Source organism: Alexandromys fortis, unplaced genomic scaffold (genome assembly GCF_014885135.2).
Source record: "Alexandromys fortis isolate MF-2015 unplaced genomic scaffold, M_Fortis_MF-2015_v1.1 scaffold_67, whole genome shotgun sequence".
In the NCBI taxonomy this organism is placed as follows: Eukaryota; Metazoa; Chordata; class Mammalia; order Rodentia; family Cricetidae; genus Alexandromys; species Alexandromys fortis.
Genome location: NW_026067945.1, coordinates 610,506 through 633,204, shown reverse-complemented (window position 1 = coordinate 633,204; position 22,699 = coordinate 610,506). Strand labels below are relative to the sequence as shown.

Sequence of the window (22,699 nt, the reverse complement as noted above, 5' to 3'; positions counted from 1 at the left end):
ATAATGATATATATATATAAATGATATATATATATCAGTTCATTAACTTTTGGAAACCAAAATAGTTTAGACCCTGACTTTCTAAACCCCTGCCTACACCCCCACTTTCTGCTAAATTAACTGCTTCCTCACAATGACAGTCACTAGCCCCTTCTTAAAGCCACAGAGAACGATTCTGCAAGGCTGGGCCAACATGCCCTGGGTATCATGTTCAGAAGCTCTGGGAGAAGGGGCAGGCAATGACATCAAGCAGCACCCACAGGATTTCTCTTTCAAAAACAATCCTGGGAAATTGTTAAAGTAGATACAGAGGTCACCCTGTCACACTGCCTGGAGAAAAGAGTAATTACAGGAAATAGAGGCCCAGTGCACGCAGTATGGGCTACAGAAAGCAGCCCACAGGCAGACACAGAAGGCATGTGTGGATAAGGAGGATGGGTTGCAGGAGGGCTGCAGAGGGGAAGAGGCCAGATGTCCTGTCCTCCTATGACTGGAGAGAGCCTTGGGAATCCCCCCCACACCCCAAATCCCTGTCCTGCAGGCTTTCTAAAACACTATCTGAACTGGGATAGTTTAGACCCTCTGGGCACAAGGCAAACACTAATGTCCTTCTTCCCAGCCCTCTGTACTCCTCCTGCCCACTGCAAGCAGATCAGGGAGGGACCATTGTTAGCACATCCGAGAGGTACCTAGATGCTAGTAGTCCCCCTGAGCTCCTCTCTTGGTTCTCTTCTTACAGTTGGAGTTAATTCTTGTTTCACATACCACCATATAGGATACGGCGAGGTACCTTTCGAAAATGAGCTCAGTACCAACTCCACCAGAAACAGGTCAAGGACAGGCATGCATGCACACAGCACCATATTCATGTGCAGTTTGGAGAAGTCCTTTACAAAGCCAGCCTCGGTGAAATGTCACAGACAAAACACCTCTGCAACGCACGATGATGGGCGTGACACTCAATGTGGCTAAAGGCCCTGGATCACACTTCACTTTAGCTGTTGTGTTAGGCTGGCTACGAGGTATCGATTTTCTTGTTTTCCTATTATCAGAGGGCTCTTGCTAGAAAACACTGTTGGGTTGGCGATAAATAGAAATCATGAAGACAACAAATAAGCAAAACACGTACTTGGTTCACTGGACCCACGGCACAGAGCTGCTGAACTAGGCTGTAAACCCAGTGCTATCAACTGAGTGGCTAAGGTTCCAGACAGGGAACAGTTCGAAATCCCCAGTCAAAGGACTAAATTGTTCTGGGGACTTTTCAGGGTCCTTTATCTCACAACAGACCACAGAGGGCAGCAGATATGGGGGCAAAAGTGAGGAGGCTCCAAAACAAGCAAGGTGGCACTCACTAAACCCAGTCATTCAGCAGCCCATGCAGAGAACCCCTCAACAGAGACCACCACACATGCCCACAGAACAGGATCTTTGACCCTGAACAGGTATGTTCTTACAGTGTTCCTCAAGGGCTCAGCTGAGCAACCCCAGGAGCAAAGATCTGCCCTTTTAGTCATACAAGGGAGAGCTACTTACCCCTCATAGAACTCAACCACTATATGGTTGTTTGAATGACAATGGCCCCCAAAGACTCATATATTTGGATGTTTGGTTTCTAGTTAGTAGGCTGCTTCAGAAAGATTAGGAGGTGTGGACTTGTTGGAAGAAGTGTGTCTCTGCGAGTAGGCTTTGAGGTTTCAAAAGCACACACCAATCCCAGTACGTTCTCTGCTGCAGACATGGATGCACGCTCCCAGCCAGTGCTCCAGCACCTTGTCTGCCCCACCATGATGTCATGGCCTAACCCTCTGAAACTGTACACAGGCCCCCGTTAAATGCTTTCTTTTCTAAGGTGCCTTGGTCATGGTGTCTCTTTTGCAAGCACAGAACAGTAGCTAAGACACAGAGCTCACTTGTCTCATGAGTACAGCCTCAGCACCGAATCTTTGGATTGCTCCAGGAATTCCCGAGATCAGAGACTTCGAGTCCTTTGTGACTGAAGGATGCTCTCCAGGACAGCATCCTGCATAGAACGGCTGAGAGCGGTATTTTTCGTACTTTGCAGTGTCTGCGTGTGCATAATGAGATGTGCTGGGGATGAGATCCAGAACATGAGAATTCGTGTGGATTTCCTACATGAAGAGCCTGAGGGTAACCTAACATGCTTTTAGTGCACATGTGCTTCGCCTGTGAGCTGTCTCGGGATGGCCGGTATGAAATTTTCCTCTTCGAGCCCACGTCAGCAATCAAGAGGCTTCCGCTTTGGTGTATTTAGGATTCTGTATTTTCAGATTAGGGGCACTCAAACCACACTTCAAAAACTAACCCTGACTATCATTTTTAAACTTTAAAATGAGTAGGGGAGACATAAAGGATGCTGTCATGTTGGGAGCAGTGAGACCCCAGATCCTGAATTTCTTATAATCCCCTGATCTGAGTGCCTACAGCTGCTCTGAACACGAGACCTTCAGGAGTTCCTGATGGCAGGAGAGTGGTTTCTGGTGGATTTTGCGGGGGCGTGGCTATCTCTATATAATCTGCCCCTGAACACAATAAAGGGGACAACCCTGTTCGTTTACCCCTCTTTCTCGGTTGACTTCCACTTGCTGCCAAACCGAGCGAAGCTTGGACGTCAGGATTAACACATATACCCCAATCCACCCTCACCTTCTGAGGGCGACCTCTCAGCGTTCCCTATTTCCCGTTATCTCGGCTGGGACCTCCAATTGTTGATATCTCGGTGGAGACCTCCAAATGCCACGCACCACGCCCCCGTGTCTGTGCTCTGTGTGCTGGCACCCAGTTACCGAGCTTCGGGGCAAGGGGTTGGAGGTTCAAATACACAGACACACACAGACAGAGAGACAGCGCCCAAATTCCCTAAAAGATAATTTAAATGGAGTCCCTTCAGTGGTTGCAGAGCAGCAAGCCTGCTTTCCTGAGTTCCGCTCCACTCCATGCACCAGTTTGGACCCAGAGCGAATGCAGCTGGGGCTAGTAGGCAGCTGGAGCAGAGCTTCGCTAGGTGACTGTGGTGGAAGGCACATTGCCTCAGCCCAGTCGCTGCCTAGCCTGGAAGATGCCACAGCAGTGCCAAGAGTATCAACAAATGCAACAATACAGGTTCAGTCAAAGTGACCAAAAGGCTGTGTGGTCAGGAGGGTCTTCTGTTTTATAAAAAATTTAGGGGGGAGATGTTGGGAGCAGTGAGACCCCAGATCCTGAATTTCTTATAATCCCCTGATCTGAGTGCCTACAGCTGCTCTGAGCACGAGACCTTCAGGAGTTCCTGATGGCAGGAGAGTGGTTTCTGGTGGGTTTGGCTGGGGCGTGGCTATCTCTGTATAATCTGCCCCTGAACACAATAAAGGGGGCATTCTTGGGGAATTCAAGGATGACCCGTGTTGCTGTCTCTCTGTTTGTGTGTGTCTGTGTATTTTAACCTCCAGCCCCATTGCCTGAAGCTCGCGAACTGGGTGCCAGCGAAAAGAGCGCAGACTGTCATGTCCCTCCAGCTAAAGACCTCCACAGTTTGCTTCTCTGACTGAAATGTACCACCTTGTTGAAATGCAAATAGGATCGAATAGTATTGAGGTGCTTCCTGTGAGGACCATGTAGGCACACTTTACAGAGAAAGTCTACACAGCGGCCAGGGCTGTGGAGTCCTCTCTCTGCTGCTGCGACTTCAGCTCTAGGCAGTGCTATCCTAACCAGGGGGATGGCTCCAAGAATTGGACCAAGGACTCCGTGGCACTCTGACTGTTGTGGTCTTAGGCCAGGCACTAAGATGGTTCCTGACACTGCTTAACTGTCCCCAGGGGAGCAAAAGATTCCTTTTAGGAACACAGCTGTGACTTCAAATGAAGTATCTGAAGGATCCAGTGTCAATGCATTTTCTAGAGAATCTGGTTTCCAAGGCGATTCCATCACCAGCCGATACTCATGCCCACTTTCAGAGGTCCTTGTGTGAAATGAGCTACCCAGGGCTACGGGATATACACCTTACCCCCATGGCAGGGCCCAACAGAGTCTGCCAAAGGTGCTCAGGTCATTCATTTGTGAGGGCCTGGTCAGCCTAGAGCTAGATCCTGCTTGGCTCTCTCTTGATAGGATTCGTTTGTAAATGACTGGACAAATTAATGAACAAGTCATTATAACAACAACAACAACAAAACTAGAAACCAAAAAAACCAACCTTGTATAATCATTAGCTAGCTCTCAGGAGTTTTTCCAAAGTCTTGGCTAAGAGCATTGCCTTCAGGACACCTTGGTCTTAGAGACTAAGACACCTGTTTCTCCTTTCAACACCTTTCTCTGTCTCCCATGATGGCCTGAGACTCTCTCACTTCTACTTGCCCTTCTAAATAGCCACCACCACCACCCATTCGCCCATTTGCATGCCTTCACCGCCCCCAAGACTCTAACCCAAAGGACTAGGGAATTTCATTTAACTTAGCATCTGCTTATCATGAAGCAAAAAAAGAGAAAAACACCAGGTCTTCTCACTCCGCCACCAGGTTCCAAGCTAATTTTCTCTTGGCAGACCTTTGACGGGGAGGCCACTTATGACAACAAAACACAGCTTGTCCCAAGCTCCGTACAACCCACATCCATCCCTGCGGTGCCATCGTTGCTGTTGGGGACAAGCCCATGCTCTGAGAATGAATGAATAAAAATGTGGGCATTTTGGCCTAAAGCCCAGACCAGGGCGCAGAACCCCTGCCCCCAACATTCACTAGTACAATAGCACTTTATATCCCACAGCACCCCCCCCCATGAAGGCAGAACTGCTGTGAATGACAGGCGCACCCCCAAAGTGAAGTCAGCTGGTACTTATTAACTTAGCAAGAACAAAAGGGCACCAAGATGTGTGGGAAATCTCACAGCAAGTCAATGTGATTTACATTCCAAACATAAGCGTTCACTGTGTGTATGTGTGCACGTGTGTGTGTGTTCAATTCAATATGTATTAACTAAATATTCAAACTCACAAGATCTTCTGAGAGAAAAATGAGGCTTTACAAACCATGAAAGCAGTGCGTATAAAGGGCCAAGAAGAAATTCTTTTATACAGATGCAGTAATTACATCGACTTGCGGTGAAATTTTTTTTTCTATTTGGGGGGTTGGGACGGTGTTTTTCTCAAATGGGTTCATTAGACTACATACTTGCTTCAATGTGGCTTAAATAAACCATGGCTATGCTTAGGTTCCCTTGTATTATTCTCTACAACTTTATCAAATTTCAAATAATGTTTTTCAAGACAGTTCATTTTCACAGCTAAGTCCCTGTCAGGTCAAGAGAGCTTGGTAGACATTGTAGCAGGAACTGTGAGACGCACTTCTCTGCCTAGGTAGGGAAGCCCATGAACACCTGCATCCCCTGCCACCACCCTGACCAGTGCTCTGCTGGTCTGAGGAGCCACCTCAGTGAATCAGACCGTAACATGGATACTCCCCTGTCAGGAGCAGATTCAGGCGGCGGAAGACAGACTGAACCTCCCAAGGACAGAGCATGCCCTAGATCAGAGCTGCCAGTCAGTCCTCTGGTGATACGGGTTCCTGAATTTAAGGGATGGGCTTGTAAGTGACCAGAGCATCCCCAAACCGTCACAGTGACTGAACAAATTAATTTAGCTTCCATTGTGAACTGTATAACAGCTAATCCCCGCCCCCCCCATCATCCCTCCTAGGCTCCACTATCCATTGGGCAATGCCTCACTGTCCAGGGCCCTCTACCCCTTTCCTGGGGGCAGTCAAGGCCTACCTGCTCTTGGGGCCACTTTGGCCTCTCCTCTGGGGTCCTGGTCTTGGTCTTGAGTCCTCTCTGGGCGTCTCCAGGGTGTTTAGCCTCAGAGGGAAGGTTCAGCGACTTGGGCCTTGCCTCGTGCCTGCTGGACCCATGGCCGGTCTCGCTGGGTGGACAGGCCTCTGTGGAGTCCCCAGGGTCCAGCTCAGGCATGTGCTCAGGGCTAGCCTCGCTGGCACTGGTGATACTGGTCATGCTCAGGCTCATCTTGATCTCAGCCACGATCTGGTCGATGTCTTCCTCTTGATCCTCCAGGTCGCCGTCCCCACGCCTCATGCGATACGGGGAGGCACCACCTGGGTTCCCATTGGCCTCCGTAGGGTAATAGTCCTGGTAGCTCTCTTTGCTGGGACAGTAGCGGCCATCTTCTTCCTGGTCATGGACCTCCAGGGCGGATGGATCGTCCTCTGGGATAGGCAGGTGGCTGTCTGGATATTCCGGGCTGTTCTCAGCCCCGTGGCTGTGAGTATGAGGGCCCACTGAGTCCGTCCACTCCTCCACGGCTTCCTGACACTCATCAGTGTCCACGGGATGCGTGCCGTGGGCTATGTACTCCCCTCCGTTACAGTCCATGCCCTCCAGGTAGCTGTCATCCTCAGGACAGTATCGGATGTAGTAGGTAACGCCCTCCTCCTCCTCCGGGAGGCCCTCATCATAGTCCTCCTCCTCGGATGTGTTGTTCACATAGTCAGAGCTGGAGTCCCCATCAGGGCTGTGGTTGTGACACTCCTGTTCCTCGGGAGTGGGGCTCTCTGGCCGCAGAGTGGCCAACTCCAGGCCCGTGGGCACATAGCCCTCCAAAGGAAGCTCTGTGTCCTCGCTATCGGGCTCCTGGTCATGGGGGACGGGACCCGGTCTGGTCCTGTGGTCCAACATGCTGCTCGCAGTGCTCTGGCGCTTGCGGTGGGCCATGGCAGACACTCACACAGCCATTATGACCTGGAACCAGCCACTGTGGAGAGTAAGGGAGAGAGAACTGTCAGAGTCATGTGGACCATGGCCAACCCGAGATGCATGCCACTTATTATGTGACCAAACCCGAATCCCTGTATCTGGACAGCCCATTTGCTCAGAGAGCTGTGAATTTACAGCTGTTCACAGGATGTGACCATGCTGTCTGAGGGCCTCATGGGTGGGAAAGCCATGGCCAGAGGGGTCTGAGGACACAGAGGAGAAGGCAGTCCCCAGGACTCACAGACTCACTGGTTTGTTTCATTCTGGTGCTAGGGGAGAAAGCTAGGTAGGCACTCTGCTTTGAACACTATGGCATATAGGTTCACTCTTGCCCTCTGCACAAGGGCAACCCAGGTGGCCAAGTCTAAGGGTCATAAGATTGGGTTAATTGTTCTCAAAATAGAAAAAGATATAAATCTCTATAAATTCTGCAAAAAAATTATTAAAGAAATTAATTGCTAGAAACTTTTAAATTCCTGTGAATAATCTTTTCATTGGTCTTTTTTCTTTCTTTCTTTTTTTGGCTTGTTTTGTTTTTCCAGGCAGGGTTTCTTTGTGTAGCCCTGGCTATTCTGGAACTAGTCCTGTAGACCAGGCTGGCCTTGAACTCACAGAGCTTGCCTGCCTCTGCCTCCCGAGTGCTGGGATTAAAGACATGTGCCACCAGGCATATTTACTTTGAGATATGGAACATGTTTTGTGCACAAAGCACAAATCTTGCTTTTGATTATATGAAACACTGAGAAAGTGGTTCAATGCTGAGTTAATTATCTAGTACATAGTTCCTTTTGTGAATGTTCTGCTTTTATAATACATGAATAAGGGGTAAAAGTTTCTAACAAAAAGGAAAGAAAAAAAAAACGTGTAAGTAAAATAATGAATTCAATCCATCTAACCTAGAGAGCATTGACACACAGCCTCCCTGACCCCAAACACGCTCATGATCCAATACCAGTATTCCCTACAGCTGGGGGAAATTCTCTAGCACAAAGTTAGCATCCCATTAAACAGTGAGTAACTCCGAGTGGTTTCTAAACATTAGGCTGGTGGTGAGAAGCAGGGTAGTTGCATGGCTACGCTAGCACACCATTATAAACCTGAGAGTCGTGAGGCATGAGACAGGCTGTCTGCACTAACCTTTGTGTAAGCCCAGCTTTTCCCCAACTCGCTAGTCTATGCCATTTGTTCTCCCCAGCATCAGCCCCACGCCATTTTAACCACTGTGGTTGTGAGATCTTAACACCAGATAATACAATTTTCTCCATTATTCTGCTTTTGCTTTATTAGTGTTTTCTTAAGGCTGTGAAGACAAGTGAGACGCCGGAATTTTCAAGAAGAACAAAGACTATTTTATTTACGTTGGCTTAAAACAACAATGACAAATATCAGAATGTTAAAGAAGGAAAGATAGCGTTCATATTACTGATTTTTTTTCTTTTGAGCCACATTATGATTCTAGTGGGCAGTGGTAAGGATCTGGTTTTTGTTTGTTTTTGCAAATGTTTCAATATCAAATGCAGCTGTGGCATCTGGGTATGACATCATAGCTCTAATCTGGGCCTCCTTTCAGTGACTATCAAGAGAAAAGGACCCACAGCGGCCACCTGGGAGGGGAATGATGCCCTTTCAAAAGAATCTGCAGACTCCCATTTCACCTTCTGGGCACCTTCTGTGTAAAGACGGTGTGCTCCCGCTAAAGATGGACACTACCTTGTTCAAACTCGGAAGCAAATTTTCTGGGAGACTTTGAGCAAAATATTTGAGATGGTGTCCAAACTTAGGAAACTGAAATGTCCTATCTGCCCGCAGGTCTTGAAGAAGTTACATAGGAGAGTTTTATTAGTATACTTTCTGCTACTGCAACAAAGGACCTGAGGCTGGGGAGCGTTATACAAGAAAGTGATTTGTTTACATCGGTTCTGGAGATTTCGAGACCAAGACACCAGCATCAATTCAGTTCTAGTAAAAGCCTAAGAGTAGATGGCATAGGTGTGGTGGAGTTGATCAAAAGGGAGGGGACACTAACCAGAGAGCCAATGAGCACGCCAAGGACCAACTAGGTGATGTAATAATTCTCTCTCTCAATAGGTAACTCGGGATCTCCTAAGAGCTACCTTAATCCCCACTGAGAACAGCACTCCCAGTGACTCAAGGGTCTTCCTCTACCCCCATCTCTTAACGACTCCATCACCCCTTCTATGATCACACAGGATCTAACTTCCAACATATCGACCTCCCAGGCAACATGCTATATTCAAACCACAGCAGAGTAGCCAATTCACGTCTGAACTCGATAAATAGGGAGTTAAGGGAAGCTCTGAATGGATGTTCAGGGAGATGATGCACGGTCAGAATTGTGTCTCACGTGGCTCTACCAGCACAGGAGGAGAGTGGTTGTGGCAGGGACACTGAGCCTAACGTACATCTCTTCAACGGAACACGAGGGCATCTAGACAGCAGTGCACATAGGAGAGGGGGCATGGCAGAAAGCAAAGGGCTGCTTCCCAACAAAGTGTTATGCTCACTCTGAAGGCACATGTCAACTTGGGGATCTGCATGCTCGTGGCATGTTCTGGGTGGGCATGCCAAGCCTAGCCTGGAGCTGCGAGTGCTTCAGAGACAAGCCGACCCAGGACCTTGAACAGTAGGTCTCTGGGGACTCCCTACTCTCTGTGAGATGGGTTTGACCTCTTTACCAAGCAATAGAGTACCTCTGTCTATACGCCCCACCCCATTCATGGGGCACAGGGAAAGGGGGAGCTCCTGTAGACTGTGTCCAGCTTATAGGTGGCTCCCACTGTCACCAGCATGGCAAGGAGTGAATAGTCTGGCAAAGTGGGGCCATTTGGAGAAGAGCAGACAACTCCCATACCAGAGGACAAGGTGTGGCCAAGGAGCAGAGAGGCAACAAATGTGTGCAGAGATGTTTGCAGAACAATGACTCCTGAGAAGGAAACAGCTCAGCTAGCTTTCTCATGCCTGTATCTCCGATGAAATGCTTATGTGTTATTGATGTTTAGAAGTAAATTTGTAGACATAACCGACTGGATTAGATGCAGTTATGAGGGTGGAACCCCACATGATGTTATTAATATCTTCTAAAAATTATTTATTTTATCTTTTTTGAGATTGTAATCCAATTACATAATTTCTCCCTTTACTTTCCTCTCTTTAAAGAATTCCATATACCCTTTACTCTCTTTCAAATTCATAGCCTCTTTTTTATAATAGTTTTTTTATATGTGTGTTCATATATATATTACATATATACACACACGTATATATTCCTAAGCACATACACTGTAACCTGCTCAGTCTGTACAATGCTACTTGTACATTACTAGTAGCCTTTAAGAAGACACGTGAGCTCACATATTCCTCTGTCCCCTTTTAATACTCCACCGTGCTACACCCTCATCAGGGACCAGTCCCCTGCTCTTAGACTTCCCAGCTTCCAGAACAACAGCCAAATGAAATTCTGGTCTCCATAAGTCATTCCTTCTGTGGTCTACAGTCACGGAACAGACATGAAAACAACATCGTGGGATGTTCAGGCAGTGCGCATTCCAACAAGGTCTCAACACATCACATGTGGCATGGGAATACTTTACAGCCGGATGATAAAGGTTGCTGTTTGTCTACACCTCATCTTCAAGGAGACTTTTTCAGGCGGCCCCTTGATGCCTAGGGGAAGCGCCCACAGAATCGCAAAATGCCGCCTGCTTGGCTGCCATCATCGGTGAACTTGGGCAACAACTGGTGGACAGATTTCAATTGCTTAACTACATAGCACGTGTAGGGGCGCAGCTACTGTGGGAGGACAGCTGCCCTGTGGAAGGCCTCAAAGAGCTTCTCTCCCTTCACTGGGAGAGAGCCAGAGGTGTGAGCAATCCGGCACGCTGTCTGCTACAATGATGTGGGCAGAGTTTTATACCGAGGGGGTGACTGCTTCTGAGGGCTCATTACTTTCTGGTGATGAAAAGGGTGACCCACTGCCCTGTGCAGTTAACAAGAAAGGGGAGTGTCAAGTGATCCAGCCAAAGACAGCTGCTGCAGGCTCTGTGGTGTATTCTTTTCTGTTCTTTATTCAGCCCATTCCTTCACACAGCTAAGAACTTACTGGAAACGCAGTTCTGTGTTCTCTTCCTTTCTTATAGCGTGTTTTACACTTTTATATTTATTTGTGTGTATGTGTGTGGGTGTGTGGTGGGGGTGCAGGTGCCTGCAGAGGCCAGAAGAGGACATCTGATCCCCTGGAGCTGGAACTGCAGCTGGTTAAGAGCGACTCAAGATGGGCACTAGGAGCCAAACTCGGGTCCTCTGCAAGAGCAAGTGTTCTTATGCGCTGAGCCATCTCTTCAGCCCTTCCTCTTTTATTTTAACATAACACTATAAGCAATAAAAACTCACCGTGAGTTTCATTTTAATAGTTGCTAGAGAAGTAGATGATCTGCTATAGACCATATGGTTGAGTCTCCTAGAAGTCCCTATGTTGAAATCCTAACCCCTAAAAGGTCGACATTAGGTGGAGATGTGAGGTCATGCCAGAAAATTTGAGCCTTCTGAGCCTTATAAAAGAGGCTCAAGAGACCCGCCTTTCTCTTCCACCATGTAAGAGCCTAGTGCAAAGGAACCATCTATGAATCACAGGAGAATCCCAGCAAATAGCAAGGCTCCAGCATTTTGGCCTTAGACACCACCCCCCACAGCCTGAGCCACGCCCATCTGCAGTATTTTTGTTTGAGTGGCTTCTACTGATACAGAACCCATCCCCCTACTGAATGCAGTGTCTTGCTCTTGCATAAGTGATGCTGTAAGGCTCCCGAAAGATATGACAGAAGCCATTCCCCCACCCCAGGGCCTCTGTTCAGAGCACCTCAAAACCCTTGTTGCATTTCGTGGCCCACATCCTCAGATGAACACAGGCAGGCATGTGGCCAGGAAACAGTTAACTGCCTACCAATCGGGGTCCAGAGGCTTCTATTGCAGAGCATGTACACAAACATATTGCGGTCCTTTGCTTCTGATTAGTCATATTAGAAACAAATCCTTCATAGCAGACCATCTGGAAAGCTATTTGAATGTACAGGAGAAGCACGATTACCTGCTACATGTCCAAGAAAATGAGACCCCGTGTCCAGACTCAATTAATCCTATGACAGCACATAAATCAACAGGAAACACGGCCTCTGCCACTGCTCAGCCCTCGGTTCCCGAAGCATCCTAATGAGACGGGGATAAAGGCTCATTGTCGACCAGAGAGAGCAGCAATGTCCTCATTACACGTCACTCTTGTCTCCTACACGGGAGAACGCACTGGCTGGCTCTGAGAGGAGCTTGTAACAAATGCAGACGGAAACAGCTATTCAGCCACCACAGGCCAGGCTGGGGACAAGCATAGCATACAGATACGATGTGGACACAGCCAGGCTGGGGCCTGCACTTATGTCTTCCAGGATGGCCATTGTGTGTTGTAGAGATAGCATTCTTTTGTTGTTTTCTAATGTCATTTCGCTGCTTGGACTACACATGATTTGCATTGACATGATCTTAGGGAACACTCAATCAGCTGGAACTCTCTAGATAGAAATCACCAGGTATTTTCTTCCAGATCATAGGCAACTCTGAGCTCAGAGGGACCAGTTCATACATTCTTCTGAAACCCAGGCTGATGTCTACCACTGTCAAGCAAGACCCCAGAATCTACTTAGGATCACAGGAAGTATGTTTTCCTTGGAAGGCACAAAACTGTTGAGCACACATTAAACCTTCATTGACAGGATCCTACTTAAATGAGTGTTGGCACAACCCCAAGACAACTGTGTGGCGATGGAAACATTTACAGATTTTAGCACAGAGAATGCAGTGCTGGGCCTCAACTACAGCCATGTACAGACGGAATAAACTGAGAAAACGCATTGAGTATTAGCAAGCACGGCCTTTGAGTCATAGAACAACAGAATTTACCTCCTGCCTCTCTTTGTATCTTCACGGCACTGCTGTAGCCAAAAATTAAAAAACAAAACAATACAACAACAAAAACTAGTGCCTCCCTGCAGGCCCCATGAAGCCCAGGCAGCCACAAGGTCAGGTGGCTTTTCTACAGCAGGAAGTATGAGGGTCCCAGCCCTTCTTAAGGAGCACAGGGTGGTGGTGTGGACTAATTCGTTCCTCGGGGATATTGTTATGCTTAGTTGGCTTTCTCACCGCATCATTACCTCAGAAAGAGTGCCCAGGAATGACCTGAGGACACAGCCACAAACTACAGTCAGCCCTTCTCAATCAGCACCAAGGCCACGGAAGAGATTTTTCCAGAATCCCATCACGTAACCATACTGAAGCCATAGCTAATGTCATACATGTCATCAATGTGTGTAAGGACTCCTACACAGAAACTTTAGTTTCCTCGCTTCAAGACTGCCCGGCTTACAATGATTATTGGTGCTGCTGTCCTGTTATTTTCAAGTACATACATCAATGACAACTTAAAATAATCCAAGGACATGTGGGTCCCATCCCCACACCCACCACAACCCACACATGTAAATGTCAAAACCCATAGGACCTAAGGATACAACCCTAATTTGAAGTCTGGACATGGCAGATGTGACTCTCTCGATATGTTCATTTGGGCAGGCCCCGATCTGGGATGACTGTGTCCTTCTGAAAGAGAACATCTAGAAACAGCTCTAGAGGGACAGCAGGACAGGTCCCCTCCTCAGGCTCAGAAGGAACTGACCTACCAACAACCTGTGAGGCCATACATTTGTGCTGCTGGTGCCGCCGCTGTGGGGACTTTGTGATGGCAGCCTGGAACACTAACACCATCCATAAAGATAACGTGCACATGACTCAGAGCTAGCTCTGTGGAATTTCCGCAAGCCATCAGGGCAGCTGCCTTTCTGACTGTTGTTCCAGCTGTTCCATTTCCCTTGCCCCTCTCTATATATTTTAGAAGCAATTTCTCAATACCTATTTTTTTCATCCCTATCATGTATTTGATTGATTAGGGCTGCTTTGACTCCATCGAACAACCTGGGCAGAACTTAGATCTGAGCCATATTGAATCTTCAGATGCATAAATGTGATAAATCTTTTCATTTACTTAGGTCATCTTCCCTTTCTCTCAACATGATTTTATACTTCCCAGCATGAACGTTCTGCACGTTTTCTTAAGGAAATTATTCTCTCCCTCGCTGGCCCTGGCCCTGGCCTGCCTTCTTTCTTGCCTTCCTCATGCTACTAGAAATGCCATTGTCTTTCTACAACTGGCTACTGAGTTTCATATAGAAATATCACTGAGTACTGAGTATTAGCCTCACTGAGTTTATTCATTAGAACCAGGAGTATTTTGTAGGTGGCAGGGATTTTGCAGACAATAATGCAACCTGATGAGGAGCTGGCTTGATTCATTCCATTGTGTGCATGCAGACTTGCCAAAGGCAATATTCTCTTTCCTTCCTTCTTCCTCAGTCCCTCTGTCTATCCTTGACCCTCCTGTTCTCCCTCCCCTGTCTTGCTCTTCTTCCTTGCTCGCTCCCTTTCTGTCTGACCCTCCTGCCTCTCCATCTTGTCTTCCTTCTTCCCTTCCTCCTTTCCTTCTAATCCTGTTTTATGGGTTACATTTTGCTTTTGGCATGAATAAATGTTGAATTTTATTGAGTGTTTCTACCCATACTGAGACACTCTTGGTTTTTCTTCTTTTCACTGTTACCACCATGAAATTTACTAATGAACGGTTGAATTCTGAACTCCAGCCATGTATGAGATTAACCTACTTAGCCATGATGTGTTTACCTTAGCTATGCTGAGTGCACTTGGTGAAGGATTTTTCACATCTAATTTTGCATTTGATATGAAATTTTTATACGGTGCCCTTTGTTTCTCATATGAAAGGAATGCTACATTCACATCTGAATTGCTTTTTCTGTTTTCTTTAAAAGGCTATGGAGGATGGGATCATCATTATTATTATCTTATTTCCTTTTGAAATATTTGAAGAATTCAGCAATGAAGTCATTTAAGTTAACTGAAATTTTTTGGAAGTTTTTTAAACCATAAATTTGACATTTTTAATAGAGAAAAGGAAATTTATGTCATCTGTTTTAACGAGCTTTTTAGTAGTTTCATCTTTTTTTAATGAATTGGTCCATTTCTCTAGGCAAGAGCTTATGCAGATGAAGAGTGCACATCTTTCATTGAATAAAGTTCCTTCAAAGCCCTATTTTAGCCGCATGCAACAATATTTAACATAGTTGAATTTAATTTTCACTTCTTTCAAGCTGTTTCATTTCTTGAGATTTCTTCTTTGACCCATGAGTCTTTTAGAAGTATGTTCTATTATTTCTAAATATTTGAGAATGTCTTTATTCTACGGCTTCCAGTTTAATCCCATTATGATCAAAGAACATACTCTGCAAAATTTCAATCATTTTAAATTTATTATGATTTGTTTTCTAATACACAATCTGATCTACCTTAGTGATGGCTCCATTTTCACTTCACACAATCTATTTTACCGTTAGTGCATAGAATTTTCTATAGATGACCACAGGACGTTCTAGTTGGTCAGACTGTCCATCGGCTCTGTACTTCTTCTGTCTTTGCCTTATTTGTTCTATGAGCTACTGAGAGAGCACTGCTGAGTTATCGCCTGCTTCTCCTTGCACTTCAGTTTTGCTTTGTGCATTTAGGGACTCTGCTGTTAGTCACAGTCACACTTAAGACATATGTCTTCTTGGTGAATTAGACCTTTTATCATCAACAGTTGCCTCTCTTTACCTGATAGTAATCCTCCTTGCCCTCGGGTCGACTTTCTCCAACATTAAAACAACCATTCCAGCCTTCTTTAAGTTAAAGGTGGAAAAATGTATCTTTTACTAGCCTTCTATTTTGATCACGTCCATTTTATCTCTGGTACTAGAAATCTGGGACTTGGGCATGCTCAGGAAGTGCTCTTCCACCAAACTCCAACTCCAGCTCCAGCTTCCACCTTCTTACTTTAAATCTCTTTAAGGCTGATTTCTTAATAGAGAAAGCATGGGTAAGCCACTCTTAGAACCCAGTCTGTGCATTCTTAGCTGACATTTAGGTCGTTCACATTTAATGTATTTACATTTATATTTAATATATTTACATTTAATATACTGATGGACCTAGCTAAGTTTAGATTTACCCCTTTGGTTATTTTTCTCTTTGCTTCCTTCAGTTCTTTGCCCATCTGCTTCTCCTTTCCTGCCTAATTTTTGTTATTTACATTTCTTTAGTATCCCCTTTATTTGTTGCCCTTTTGGCTTAATTTCCCTTTTTGTTGTATGTTGGGGTTCTGAAAGAAGTTCTCACTATACAGCCCAAGATGGCCTCAAACTCTCAATCCTTCTGCCTCAGCATCCTGAATGCTGGGATATAGGCATTATAGGGTTTATAGCACCACCACACTCAGATCTTGTATAATTTTTAATGCTTATTCTATGGATTAGACTATACAACCTAATGTTTTATGGTCTACTTTGAGAAAATTAGTGGTAACACTTTAAGGAAAATATGAAGCTTTATTACCATATATACACCTTACCCATACCTCTTATACTACCCATACCTCTTATACTTACACACACACACACACACACACACACACACACACACACAGCTTTCTTTTCACTAAGGAGTTTCACTATGGAGTTTCAGTGTTGTGAATCCTTGCATTTCTGGTATTATTCTAATAGTCTCCAAGGACTTCCTATTTTTTGAAAATGTTTTCTTTCTGTTACTTGAAGGCAATTTTATTCAACTACTTACAGATAAATAATTCTCTGCTATGGCATGTCTATTTTGCTCCCCAGACCACCCAATGGACGTCTTTATTTCATATATATTTTTCATTTTGAAATTTTCCATTTTCTTCTCCTTTTTTAAACTTCCTATTTGTCTAATAAGAATTTCTTTCTTTTCACTTAAAAAATTGCTAACATCTACTTCATGAAGCACTTTAAAGGCCTTGACAATTACAACATCTAGGCCACCTCAGGGTGACATTTGTTATCTTCCCAATTTCAGAACTGGTCACTTCTTAAAAAAAAAATAAAATCGTGATTGACTGGAGAATTATGTAGATTTTCTTGGTGCTTTATAGATCAAAGAAACTTGGGTTTCACCCTAGATATTTTCAGAATTCCCTTTGGAGACTCGAATGAATGTGAATGCCCTTCTGTTCCTGGGGCAATCTACCCACTTCGAGTAGACCTCAGCTCTGTCCCACTATTTTCAGGAGGTGACTCGGATACCAACTTAGTCTCAAAAGCTTGGCTATGACCCGGGTCTGCCTCAACAAGAGTTGTCTAGGGGTTAAATATTGGTCCAGGACCATGGCTTACACTGCAGGTTAGTTCTGAAGCCCTTGCTAAGGGTCTGTGCCTGTATCCGATGCATATATCTGGTCCAGACTCATAGGTAGATAGGTAAATGTTAGGTAGGTAGGTAAGTAGGTAGGTAGTAGGTAGGTAGTAGGTAGGTAAGTAGTAGGTAATAGGTAGCTGTCCTCTCCAAGATCTCTTTCATAGTCTCCAACTACCAAAGACTCCTTGTTCTGGCTCCTCTTTCCACACAATTGGGCAGTCTCAGAGTTTTAGCCTAACATCCAGTTCCATAGTTTTGCTCAGCTGAAGGCCAGGCTGAGAGAGAGCAGCGAGGGAAGGGGAAGTGGGAATCTCCATAATGTTTACAAGGGAATTGGTTCCCTGTCCAGAGCCAGAGGTGAAGCACTTCCTTCAGCCCGTTAGCCTACACACCAGTCCTCTGGCCAGAAAGGCCCATTTTCAGACTTCTACCATCCCTGCTCATTAAGCCACCTCCCAAGAACCAGCATTACTACACAGGGGAAGTAAAATCCCCAAAGCAGAACTCAGTACCAAAACCCTGGGCATCTAAGCACGGGCCAGCCTCCCCAGGACGTAGCCTCTAATTCTGTGCAGTGAGAGAGACTAGCCATGGTGCGGTGACACCATCTGACCAGCACCCGTGTGCTTGTTATTGATCTGTATATTGATTCTGAAAGGCACTTTAAGTTCAAAGTCATTTTATTTTTATTTCAGTCGTTTCAAACCAACGCAGCTGCTGTTGCTCTGGCTCGGCTGGGTGGCGTCACCATTAGCAGCAGCAGGAAAGACCATGCCATGGGGAAATGGACAAATGCTACCGGCTCTGGGGACTTCCATCCAGGCTTCCTGGTACAATTAAGCCACCAGTTCTAAAAATATCAATTTGTGGGTCACATCCTAGTGCCGGTTCTGAGTAGGGTTCCAACGCTGAAAGTCTCTGGATGACTAACAGATCGCTAACGGTGGAGACACTGAGTGAGATGGGATGAAACCAGAGGGGGTCCACGGCCCATTAGGATCCTGTCACCTCTCGGGGTGCACAGCTGCAGGTGAAGAGAAAAGGGAGGAGATAAAGAAGGATTGGGAGAAGGAGAGTGCTGAAGGCTGGCCAAGCAGTCCCATGTCTGAGCCACCCACAGCCATGAATATCTGAGGCCTCTGGTGTGTGTAAGATGACACCACCTTCTTTTGCTATCACACGTGCCCTCAAAGACCTCACTGAGTCTACTCCCTCACACTAATCTAGCACATGGACCTCGGAGAATCAGGACAGACTCCCAGAATCCTCCCAGACCTCATCCCCCACGCAGACGCCTAGTATGGCTTTCTCCTTACACACTAATATACCCCTGGAATAAAGCTGTATAATCAACAGACACTTCAGGCAGGGGCTCCATCACTGACTATCAGCGAGAGTACCATTATCTCAAGCTCTTTCTAGCAAGCACACAGATGGGCAAAGGACTGAGAAGCATGTGCATATGTGTCTTTGTGTGCATGCGTGCATGTGCATGTGTGTGCATGTGTGTGTGCATGCATGCATGCACACATCCCTTCAGGCTCCCTACCCCAGGTAAAGGAGCTGGGTGCCCATCCTCGTGTTTAACATAATACTTTAATCCTATCTTCCAGGGGACCTGAATCACAGGAATTGCTACAAAACTGTCCAGTTTCACAGGAAAGGAACCCAATTCACAGCAGGAAAATATATAAACTCTTTTTCTCCAAACTAACCATGCAGAAAGGCCTGGAGTTCTGGTTCCCCGCACTCTGTGGTCCTCCCCAGCTGAGCTCCTCATCAAGTCCCAGCTACTCTTCTGCATCTAGGGTAAAAGGGGCCCAGGAAGGGACGTTTTCAGAGGTGCCGTAGAAGAAAGGGAACTTGAACGCGAAGGTACAGAGAGAATCACAGTGGCAGCTGTCCAGCTGTGGCAGAGTCTCAAGGATTGTGCAGAAGTGCCTGAGAGTGTGGACTGGACTCAGGGCATAGGGGGCCACGATCCTTTGGAAGTGTAATCCCTCTAACTTCTTCCCAGTCCCACCCAGCTCCAGTTGCCTCTCGCTGCCTGCTCTCACTGGGATACTAATGACCTTCACGGTCTTGCATTCTCCACCCTTGGTGACAGCGACCCTGTGACCACATAGGAATACTCAAGTCATCCTCCCAGTAACTCATGCAGATGTGTGCCTGGTCCCTGATGCTTCTGTCCATGATACCGCCACACCTACACAGTCCAAATCCAGTGCAAGCAGGAGCTGGGTCTCTCGGTAGCATCCTCTTGCAGCTCCACATAGGGGCTCAGGGATGATAACAGGAGGAGAATGAGAACTCAGAATGCTAAAATGAAACATGCAAAAATGAATACAATGTGGCCTGCTCCATTACTTTGTCAAATCTGAATAGAAATCTCCCAAGGGCTATCTTTACGTGATCAGTTTCTCCTTGTTTATTTTAAATGTTCCAGTTATATTTATGGGCAACAGACTTTACAGAGCTGCTCCCCATGGGAATGGAGCAGAGGATTATTGCAGAAGAGATGTGGGCATCGCCACTGCATATCTCGCTACAGACCCAGTGGGGAGACGGACTAAGGTAAAGGCAATCCCGTCCTATGCCCACGCTTCTGGGGTCAGCAGACAGGGAGCCTAGCAGATTCTCCAGAGCTGATCTCTAGCATGGGCTCAGGACAGTTACCTTCCCTCCTGGTTTGCGTGTCCTGTGGGCTCCTGGGATATTCTCCCCAGGAGAGCATTTCTGCCAATGCTGCCCTTCCCCAGTGCAGGTGTCCCTGAACCCCCTGTAGGAACCTTTGTTTCCTGATGACCATGTCCTCCCAAGAACAGTAAGGGACAATGTGCACTGTTAAGAAAAGGCCCTGGCTGTGACTTTAAGTCAAAAATAAAAAGCACATCCACTGTAGAGAGGCAAGCTGTAGCTGACAGGTTAAAAGGAAGCAAGAGTCTGGAGTGTCCCTACTGGGACACATGACCTTTGACTCTTCTAGCTTCCAAGAGTCCCTTCCCCACCCCAAAGGACCAGGTGAGTGATGTCACCAGGGGTGGAGCCACTGGTTATTGGCATGCAACTGGGAAAGAGTTCCATCATTATCCTTGATTGGTCATAGTCAGTCTCAGCTCTCTCTGTCACCTGGTGCCACCTCTGGACTGCTTCACATATGACAGCGCTTTGTGTGACAGTCATCGGGGAGCGGGAGTAGCTCCAAGCAGGTATGATGCTGCAGGGGTTAGAACTGAGGATGTATGCTTCCAACAGGAGCCTCAAATGCCACCAAGATCCCCTGCTTTAACTCCAAAGTGTCACACAGATTTCTTGTCACACGATGAGTGAAAGGACCCCTGCCCATTGGTCAGCGGCCACATTTGTGAAACTGATAATAAAATGTCCATGTGGTTGGAGAGACGGCTGAGCAGTTAAAAGCACTTGTTGCTCTTCCACAGGACACAAGTTCAGTTCCCAACACCCACACTGGGAAGCCAACAATGACCTCCAACTCCAGTTCCAGAGGACCTGACACCCTCTTCTGGCCTCTGTGGGTACTGCATACACACAAAGTGTTGGTTCATACATATCTGCACTGCCACCACAGACACAAAATAAATAAATAAACCTCTTTTTATTAAAGTCTATGATGACTTCTAAGAAAGGTGGATAGACAGATTCCAGATCTGAGAGAGACTAAGATGCAATCTAGTCCTGATTTCCCCCAAGTCACTAACCAAGAGGAAGAACCCCCAGATTCAAATCCTCTGTGATGCAAAGATAGAGCTGGGTGTGCTTGTTATCCCCTGTCCTTGCTCACAGAATTCCTGGATAAGGGTGTGGCCTCTACCAGACCCAAGGGAAGACAATGTCTCAGGGAAGGAGGTTCAGAAACCCAGGGGAATCAGGGTCTGGCTTCTTTTAATGATTCAAAGACAGGACAGATGTCAGGTGATTGCCTGGGGGTGGAGACTCCAAAATCTAGGTTACTGATGTCCCTCTCCATAGCCCATGCCCTGGTACTTGAAGAAGTCAGAGAGCGGCCTATCCACGCATGTCCACCAACTTCTATCACTGTACAATGAGCCATGAGAAGAAGTGTTTCTGCTATTATCGATGGGTTCCTGAATTTACAACTCAAGGGTATAGGCTTCTCACCCTTGAGACCAGCCCAGCTATTGTAGAGTTTGAATCTGAGATACCTGATACAACCTAACCTCTGGAAGGAAAAACATGGGGGCTTGAGATGAAGTTCAACCAGTGATATAATCAGTCACACCCACTCAGTGAAGCCCTAGTAAACACCCTGGACAAGGAAGATCAACTGAGTCTTTCTTGGTGGCTAGACCTTGCCAATTATCACATTTCAGCACAGGTAAGGAATTATAGACCCCTGAGACTACTAGAAGTTTTGAGTATAGAAGTCTTACAATCTTCATCCTGTATGTCTCTTCTCTTAGGTTGTAGTAAGATCTTTAAGTTTGGTGCTTTTTTTAAGTCCATGACTCTTTCTAGAAAATTATCAAATTAGGATTGCTACTTGGAAGCCTAGAATTTGTAGCCCACCATCAGAAGTAAGGGTGGACTTGTGGAAGACTATCTTTTAACATTTGGATTGGCCAACCCTAGCAGATGGTTAAACAGGTTAATACCCATAGGTCTAAGAAGGAAGGAAATACCAGAACAGTGGAGAAGGGAGAAAGTTTCTTTTGCAGAAAGACATCTTAGAATGTAAACCAAGAAAGGACATATAAGACAAAGTGTCTGGCACCAGAGAGACATCAAAGACAGGAGGGCTGACTGGCAGGCATCTCATCAATTCCAGGCATCTGAAAGCTTTTACTCCACCGCTTCTGGACCCATCCCATGTACATTTTATCACTCAAGCATCCTGATAATATTCCAATTCTGACCCAAAGTGTAGGGTGAGGACCAGATACATCCTTAGAGCCAGGCTGTTCAGGTGGGGGTTGGGAGGCATCCCTTAACATGCAGGAAGCCAGGCCTTGCAATAGGGCTATCTGACTACAACAGTGGGCAGAGCCCACACTACATACAGCACAGCTGTTCATTTAGTGTGCCTGTCTGTCTGTCTGACCTATCTTTATACATTAGCTACCACAGAAGTGATTCCTACCACAGGGCTGGATGAAGTCCAAAGGAAGGGTCTGTGCCTTAAGAGGGCTCAGCACTGGGGTCTCAGAGGGGCAGCCAAAGTGCTGAGCTGCAGGCCTGTGCATGGGGAGCTCAAGGGACCACGTAGGGTAGGCAGTGGCATTTGGGGAACGAAAGGTCTAATAGCAGGTGACTCTTTCCTGAATCTGAGATTGTCCCAAGGTAGACGCTGATGAGACAATTAATATGGATCACCACCTGAAAAGCTGGGGAACCGGTGGGAAATCTCCAGAGAAGAGACAACGGGGCATGCAGAGAGTTGTTCCAAGGAAACAGCTCATGTGTTTGTGAAGATTGCCAAGTCTGACGTTTGTCGTGAAAGATGACAAGCTAAAGACTCTAGTAGGGTCTCATCGTGTAGTCTCGAGTCTGAAGGCAGCCCAGA

The 22,699-nt window shown here is 46.4% G+C and overlaps 1 protein-coding gene across 2 annotated transcripts in view; it reads right to left on the bottom strand.

Moving 5' to 3' along the window:
• The window catches only part of Apba2 (amyloid beta precursor protein binding family A member 2), a 205,650-nt gene that overhangs the window by 41,569 nt on the left and 141,382 nt on the right, over window positions 1-22,699 (bottom strand). For both annotated transcript variants that reach the window (XM_050149207.1, XM_050149208.1), the window contains exon 4: window positions 5,767-6,760. In XM_050149207.1, the coding sequence (XP_050005164.1) occupies window positions 5,767-6,720 (954 nt within the window). In that variant the 5' untranslated portion in view covers window positions 6,721-6,760. The remainder of the gene's footprint in view (window positions 1-5,766; window positions 6,761-22,699) is intronic.